Source organism: Lotus japonicus, chromosome 3 (genome assembly GCF_012489685.1).
Source record: "Lotus japonicus ecotype B-129 chromosome 3, LjGifu_v1.2".
NCBI classification, from domain to species: domain Eukaryota; kingdom Viridiplantae; phylum Streptophyta; class Magnoliopsida; order Fabales; family Fabaceae; genus Lotus; species Lotus japonicus.
In genome coordinates, this window is record NC_080043.1 from 19,599,892 (window position 1) to 19,608,297 (window position 8,406).

Below are 8,406 nucleotides of genomic sequence, written 5' to 3' on the forward strand. Positions count from 1 at the left end.
GTGCTGAAATTTCACATTTTATTAGAAAATGAGGGCGACAAAGATCGAACTTTAGGTATTTTAGTCATAGAGACTCTAATACCATGTCAAGTAACCAATTAAACTGAAAGCTTATGTCAAACATAATCTAATTCCTTGCTTCTCACCGTTAAAGCACTAAGCGGCAAGATACTAAGTAATGAGTTTTTTTCATTTGGAAATCGAACCCGAACTATTTTCTTTTAAGACGAAGTACTCAAGCAAAATGTGCTGTTTTATTAGCAGTTTCTACATGATATCTATGCACAAGTAAAACAACATCATTTCTGCAATACAAAAAGGGCAACAATATATGTACCTAATTCGTAGTATAATTAATATAAAATGTACAAAATGTGCATAACCCAACCACACTATTGTTAGCTTAAGTAGATGATTCTGATGTCAGGCACGTGGACAATTTGGTTTTGTGACTTTGTCCACTCTTACAAAATCGAACACTTCCCAAACGGCGAAGCAAAATCCAATCCTTATTATATGTAACATTACATTATTTTCTACTCCAGCATTAAATTTTCACACAACCAATTAATGGTTTTCAAATCAAGAGCTCAAAGCACGCACGCAGTGTTGGAACAAAACAAGAGGAAAATGTTAAAATACATAGCAAAGTTTTTGAATGTGGAGAGAAACTGACAAAAAAAGACAAGAAACTCTAGAGCGTAGGATACAAGTGGGTTTTCCAAGAGGGGGCAAAGACTCATAACATTAAATTATTGGGTACCTGTTTTCCCAAAATGACCCTCTTGTTTTTGTACTCTTCCTCCTCCCTTTGTTTGAAAGTTGAAACTCATAAATAAACACTACTAGCTACTGGCTAGTGCCACAGTTCCTAACAGCTTTAATTCAAATTTTCAAAACACCATTTCTCTCCACTCTCCTTAATTCTCCTTTCTAGTTTCTTCAACTTCCTGGTTTTCTGGTTCTGGCTTCTGGGTATGTTTTTTCCTACCTCATTTTTTCATTTTCTCTCAAATAGAAGCACTCCTAAACTGTTTTTAGTCTTTTCTGAGAAATTTCTCTCTTTTCATTTGCAGTAGACTTCTCTCTTCCACACTACAAGATGCAATAGCTGAATAAGAGTGTGATGAAGGTGAGTGCTTCCCACTAGCCAATGTTTGTAGCTTCTATGATTTTTCTTTATCTTTTGTGTTTTTGCCTACCAAATACACCAATATTGAACACACATTTGGAGAATCATCATCTGTATTGCCATTATAATCTTAGTGGTTCCTCTGCAATATGCAGTGAGTGACCATTGACACTTGTCTTTTGAATGCCTTTTGTTTATAGAATTTTTTCAACTGGTCAAATCATTTCATTTATATATCTTTTAAAGAAAGTTTTTATGAGACCTAATAAATGTTACTTTTAAATCTTTGATTATACTATCACTGTAAAGCTTTTATTTATGATACTACTTTTTAAAATTCTGAAACTGGTATGATAATGTAACAATCACTGATTATTAGTGTCTGGAGCAACAATACCACTTTTTTCAAATTTTATTTTTGTCTAGAGCTGGGATAAAATCTTCTCATGTGGTAATTTTTTTTTAATCTTTGTCCACTCTCTTTGAGAGTACTGTAGCTTTGGAAAGTTGCCTCTCTCCTGTCTCCACCAACCATAACTTTATCTTCATATGTATAGAGATTCACAACTTAATCCTATAGAAATAACTTTTCCCATAAACATATCCAAACATAAATTATTTCATTTTCAACTCATTTTTACTATAATCAATTTTATCCAAATCAATTGTGATAAACACTGATCCAAACACGCACTTAGACTACAAAGCAGAGGCCAAGGTGAAAAGCATTGATATATCTACTATTGCAGTTGTATCTCTGTCTACTGCACTTTGCAAATGCAACCACTTGAATTTCTGGTGGGCCTAGTGTAATTAATAGGAAAGTGAAGCAGTTACTTCTTTGCTAGCAGTATCAGGTTTCTCATATGCATAGGCTCACATCAATTATTTTTTCCATTCTTGGGGTGACAATAGTATTAATTTACTCCTTATTCCTCTGTAACACATACAACATTTACAGCACTTACTTGCTTTTAACCAAAGCAAAAAGCACTGGATAAAGTGCTCTCTGACTCTGCATGCTTTTCTCTTGGGGTGGTAGTAAAGACATGCTCGTTTTAGCATGTCATTGTTTGAACTTTGAACACAGAACCTGTGTGATATGTGGGGCATTTTTATTCACCTTTTCATTATTTTCTCTTCTTGTTTTTTTCTGAAAGTTCCATATCTACCTTTCTAGTTTGTACTGGAAGATAATTCTTAGTATCTTCGGTTTAAATCAATTGCCTTTTAGTTTAATAGTCACGGTTGTAGTGAGTTGTCTCCTTTATGTGGGTTCAAGGCCATAAATATTCATAGCCATTGATGTTTTTCTTTGTCCTTCAATCTCTTACCTAATTATGGTTTCTTGGAGGTTGAGGCCAGATCCCAGATGGCAGAATATGAAAGCCTAACCACTATTAACTTGAAAATAGTCCATTTTGCTTAATGGTGTCTTTAAAGAAGGCCAGTGAAATCTGGAACTGGAAGGCCATTTTCTCATTATCCTTTCTCTTCTGTTAAAAGAATGGTGGTGAATGTCAATACAAAATTGCTGAGTTCAATGCTCCCCACTCTACCTCTTTTATTATAAATGATGGTACATTGTTTCTTGTGTCAGGTTCTGCCCATGGGCCTTAATTCTTGATTTTCTATTTTGAAAAAATAAATATATTTCTATTATGTATACTGCATATTTATCTCTAGTTTGTGCTATATTGGATGGAGTTAGTTGGTCATACATTTTATTCATTTGAACTTTCATCTTTGTTACTTTTAGCAGGTGAGACACATTTAGCTAACAAATTTTTGAAGTGCTGATCTACTAATTGCTAATCAAATCAAGCATATAAAATGCCAAGATCAAGGTATGATTAGCTTACCCATCAGCTATATAATGCTGTGCTTCCTAATTCTAGTTTCTCTATCTCTATGTTCTCTGTTTTCCTTTTTCATATACAAAGCAATGCATGTCATACTTGGTGCTGATTGTTGTTGGTATCTCTTCTGCATCTTTAGATTTGGTTTTTCCCTGATTCTAATTTTCTCCTTTTGTGAAGCATAACATGTTTATGATGATAGGAAATATCATAACTGTTAATAATGAAAACTACTTTTTAGCCAGCACTAAATTCAACATAAGTCTTGGCTTTTTGATCAAGATGTTGGGAGTGAGATTCTTGTGACATTGATAATAGGAAATTTTGTTCAACTTAATGATGCACATCCGATAACATCCTAAGTTTCTATTAGTGTTTGGTTCTCCAGTAGAAAACTCCATAATTGTTTATGGGGAAAAGCAACAGAGTGTTGTTTTTTTGGAGTTATCATGCCTTGGATTGTATGCTCACTATCAACCTAAACACACTATAATTTGATTTAGTTTGTTAAGAACATCAATAGATAATCCCTATAAGGATGGAATTCAAGATCACCACTGTGAAGATGGAACCATGGTCTCTCTGCTTCTGCTTTTTGTCTATGTTGTTATTTGATCTTTGTGCTACTAATCATGTAATGAAAAATTTAGTGAAATTGAGTTATCAAACTACAATCATGATATGGAACATGTAAGTTTCTATGTTGTGTCCAATGATGAGAAGGGCCAATTCAAATATCTGTTTCTGTATGTAGTTTTTGAAGAACCTCTCTTTAATTTGTTTTTTCTTGTATAGGGGATCTGATTTGCCTCAGAGGCAGTCTCCACGAGGTCCTCATCAACTTCGCACATCGAGTTCTGATTCAGATCCGTTACATCATCGACCGATTGCCGACCGAAGTCCAAAGGTTGGAGACCGGCGTTCGCCAAGAAGTACAACTACTCAATCTGATAATACTCTAAATCAGAAAAAGCTAGGAACCCGCATTGCGGATTTGGAATCTCAGCTTGGCCAAGCACAGAAAGAGTTGAAAAACTTGAAGGACCAGCTAGCTTCTGCTGAAGCTGCAAAGAAAGAAGCGCAAGAAAAACTAGTTAAGAAAGCTGATCAATCAGTAGTAGTGCCAGTAGTGGAGAAGTTCCAAGAGAAGCGTGCTTCCGAGAACGCTCGAGAATTTAATGAAACTGAAAACAAGCCCCAAGATATCATCATTCCTGATAATGACATTGAAAACCATCAAGAAACTGATGTGTTTGAAGTTGTTCCAATTGAGAAGGTGGCAATTGAATTCACAAAACCTGCAACAACAGATCAAATTGAAAAGGAAACTCAACCATCTGAAGACTCAACAACTCCACCAGATGCACCGAAGCCGGAAATACCTTGTGTGGATGAAATGACCCTGAAGAATGACGAGATAGCATTGCTGAAGTGTAATTTGGAAGAGAAAGTGACGGAGCTAGAGTCAATGAGTAAGGAAAATGAGAATCTGAAACAACAGCTTAATGAAGCAGTTTCAAAAGTTTCAGAAGCTGAAACCAAGGAAGAAGGAATGAAGTTGCAGCTGAAAGAACTAGGTGAAGAGTTGGAAGCTGCTAGTAAACTGAATGCAGAGAAGTTGAAATGTGTGGAAGCAGAAAAGGAGGTTATGGAATCAGAGATGAAGAAGCTGAGGGTGCAGACTGAGCAGTGGAGAAAAGCAGCCGATGCAGCAGCAGCAGTGCTTGCAGGGGATGTGGATATGAGGATTCCTGAACGGTGTGGCTCCATGGATAAGCACTTTGAGACACCTGTTGTTGGTAGGTACAATGGATATGTTGGGTCTCCTGGTGTGGCTGATGACTTTGACGATGGTTTTGGAGGCGGAAAAAAGAAGGGTTCTGGAATTAGAATGTTCGGCGATTTATGGAAGAAAAGGGGCCAAAAGTGATTGATTTCTGCTCCTATTATTCAGTGAATGAAGTAGTAGTAGTACTTTAGTCATGTTTTTGGTGGTAGAAGAAGGTGCAATAGCAGTTGCTTACTGTGGTGCATCTTCTTCATACATATTGTTGTCATTTCTGGTATGAAGGCCATTAAGCGGGTAGTGTTGTTGCTATTGTATGATCTGTGAATGTGAACTTGTGAAAGATGGTTTATATCCCTTCTCTTAGGGAGAGATGAAGGCACTTTTTCTTGGAAGGCCTGTTTTTAATCAAATTCTTCATTCTGCACTCAGTTACAGTAATAATATATTTAGAGTTCGTTTGTATGAGGGTTCACATCGCCTTAAACACACGTATTTTCTGAATTGACAATGTATAGCTGTTGGAGCAACGCACGTATGGGTGGTTCAAACGCCTATACAAACAGGCACTTATTATAACATGTATCGTTTTTCTTAGCTTCTGGTTGATTCTGAAATTCAACCTTCAAAATGTCTAAAAATATAAGTAATGTTTGAAAATAGTGGGAGAAGTAAAGCTAGCTATTAGCAGGAAAAGAGATAGATCAAACCATGAAAAGTGACAGCCTTACTGCCTAGGTGATTTCCACTTAAGTTCTAGATAAACGATTCATGTACCAACAGGGAAGCTACAAAATTGATGTTATGTTCCACTTCATTTATATTGAATTTGCTCAGTTGGTTTCAGACCTCTAACCAATGTTAGTTCCAACAATTAATAACTAATATGTAATCTAATCTAATCTTTTCTGTAAATAACCAACAGATGGTATAATGTGTTAAATTCCCAAGTATTGTTTTCTTAAACATCCCCTCCAAGAAAAATAATCAAATAATTCAATAAATCCAATTATAGCCAACCTGCCTAAAACCAAAATGAAACGATGCAGATGGTGTGTAACTATCAAGTGGAGGTGCATGTATTAGTCAAATTTGACTAATACATGGTGAGAGTGAGACCTTGACTAATAGAGGTTATAGCAAAGCAATAATTGAGATTCTTTGTTGTTGATTCATTGTCAATGGAAATGACTTCACTGAGCAGCAATAACATGGCTGAATACTTCATGTGCATAATGGATCAATAAAGTTTGATGTATATCCAGCTGCTCTGACTGAAAACAAATGGCACATACACTACAGTATTTGCCAGAATCATCCAAACTGGCTTCAGAGCATCAGTTGCATTGCCTGGAAGATCCTCAGAAAAGTTTGGCCCCTGCAAACAGATATGTTAAAAAATCCGATAATCATTGTTATACCTTTTAGCTTGTATATATTTTCAGTCATTTTTAAAGACGTTGTATCATTAATTTAAATTTGATTTAACAAAGAAGTAAGAAAATTAATAAATAGGAAAGGCATTCCCATAGAGTAAGACCATGTTTAGATCTAAGTACAACATTAACAAGGAGGCAAGAAATTTAGCAGGGGTATAAATCCAAACAAGTCTCAGATAATTTTTTGTAACAAAGAACTGGCATAGAGGATGTTTTTGTTGTGACAAAGAACTTCCATGTTTTTAGGTTAATGTTTGTTGAGTATTGGGCTTGCCCCAACATGTTTAGTGTGTGTTATCACTTCATTGTATAGTATGTATTGTTTGGACTGCTTTATTTTAGTTTATATCTCTTGTTCGGGACCCATTATCAAAACTGGTTTGAATTTTAATTATTTTTGTTTGCTGTATTGTAAAGAGAATGTGAAACTCTTTTAAACACCCTCCAAAGTCCAAACACACACACCTCACTGTATTTGGTTTAAATTTTTTTTTTATAGCAAAGATGGTAGAACGGAGAGAAAACACCTCCAGACTATCGGGCAGGGCGTCAGTGGCATGCTAGGGAGGCCAGTAGAGGCTCACTCCTGAAAGGAGCGCCGGGGGATCTCCCCAAGAAGGGTTGCCCACCAACTAGAATTTTACTTACCTAAGGGAGATTCGAACCCTCGACCTCTGGGGAGGTGAGAGCTAAACTCGGAACCTGAAGCCAGTTGTACCAATCCATGTTAACATAAAGTAGTAAATGTGAGAAATATGTTGATTATCTTGATCATAAAGAATGTTCGAGTGTGTTTTCCGATGTATCAAAAAAAAAATATTCGAGTGTATATTTAAAAGAGTGTTATTAACACTCCTTATACTCTAAATATTTTTTTATGCGTCTTGTAAATATTTGTGTTTAACTTTTCATGGTAAAAATTCAAAAAAAGTGTTATCATTTAGATGTAAAAAATGCAAAAATATATATTTCAAAATTTCTTTATCTGTCTTCTTAAAAATCCTAATATATGCTTTAAAGTTCAAAGTAAAAATCTCTGAAAAAAACTATCATCTTCAATTGCCAAAATTTCTCAAATAATCACAAAATATAGAATTGAAAATATCTTCTACATATCTAGTACTATTTAATCCTTCAGTCATTTTTATAAATGTATGTAGGAGTGGTAACATCTCTCGTCACATGCCCCAAATTAAAATCTTCTTAATCAATTTAAATTCAGACCTATGTGGCTTTGATTTTTCTTTTGTGTCGGAAAATATGTAAGACCAAGGTTTATACATTGTCAAGTCAAATTTGTAAATAAATCTTTTTCTCTTCTTTCAAATTATAAAAATATTAACATAAAATCTTTTCTTTTGGGGTAAGACATATATATTTAAAGTTATTGAGTTTTGCACATTCCTTACGCATAACACATTCCCTACGCATAACCGACTCACAAATTTAGAAGACTGGTTGCAGAACAATTTTCTCTTCATTTTAACGGTAATAATACTTGATATAATTTATGTAGTTTTGCTCTTAAGAAGATTCATGGATGGTACACCTTCATGGATTTAGCAAGACAATCCCATTGGTAAACTGCAAAGCGAGTTTTGAGGTATGTTAAAGGTTCAACTGATGAATTCATCTTTTATTCAAGATTTAACCAGTCAGAGTTGATGGATACATAGACAATGGTTAGGCATGCGAAACTGATATTCAAAAAATAATTCCGGCTTATGTTTTTCATCTTAGCATAGGTGTTTCTTCTTGGTCCTCTAAGACACAACATGTAGTTGCTCTTTCAACAGTTGAGACTTGAGACAGGCTATGTTTGGCATGCCATTTCAGCTAGCTTATAGCTTGTTTGACTAGCTTAAAGATTATTTGACTAGCTTAAAAGCTCTATAAAAATGTTTGGTGAAGGAGCTTATTTCAGTAGTCTAAAGCTTTAAGCTATAAGCTATCTGAGGTAGCTTATGGCTATGTTTGACACGTTTAGCTGATAAGCTAGCTGAAATGTGAAAAGCTAGTTGAAAGCTGAAAGTTGATAAACTAGCTGAAAGCTGAAAGTTGATAAGCTAGCTGAAAGTTGATAGCTGATAGCTGAAAAACTACGTAATTTGAACAAACGTTTTGGTAAAACTAGTTGTTGAACAAGCTGAAATTGTAAAATGACATAAAAGGACATACTTGTATAATTTT

The 8,406-nt window shown here is 35.0% G+C and overlaps 1 protein-coding gene across 7 annotated transcripts; it reads left to right on the forward strand.

Moving 5' to 3' along the window:
- The first annotated feature begins 818 nt into the window (after positions 1-818).
- Positions 819-5,242, forward strand: LOC130748469 (interactor of constitutive active ROPs 1-like). 7 transcript variants are annotated; one of them, XM_057601689.1, is made up of 4 exons: positions 819-975; positions 1,077-1,132; positions 2,892-2,979; positions 3,787-5,242. In XM_057601689.1, the coding sequence occupies exons 3-4, from the start codon at positions 2,966-2,968 to the stop codon at positions 4,919-4,921; spliced, it is 1,149 nt and encodes a 382-aa protein (XP_057457672.1). In that variant the 5' UTR covers positions 819-975; positions 1,077-1,132; positions 2,892-2,965; the 3' UTR covers positions 4,922-5,242. The 7 variants fall into 7 exon arrangements, with proteins under 7 accessions (XP_057457672.1, XP_057457674.1, XP_057457673.1 ...); XM_057601691.1 differs by having other exon boundaries at positions 2,895-2,979; XM_057601690.1 differs by lacking the exons at positions 819-975; positions 1,077-1,132 and adding an exon at positions 1,805-1,989.
- Positions 5,243-8,406: the final 3,164 nt, after the last annotated feature.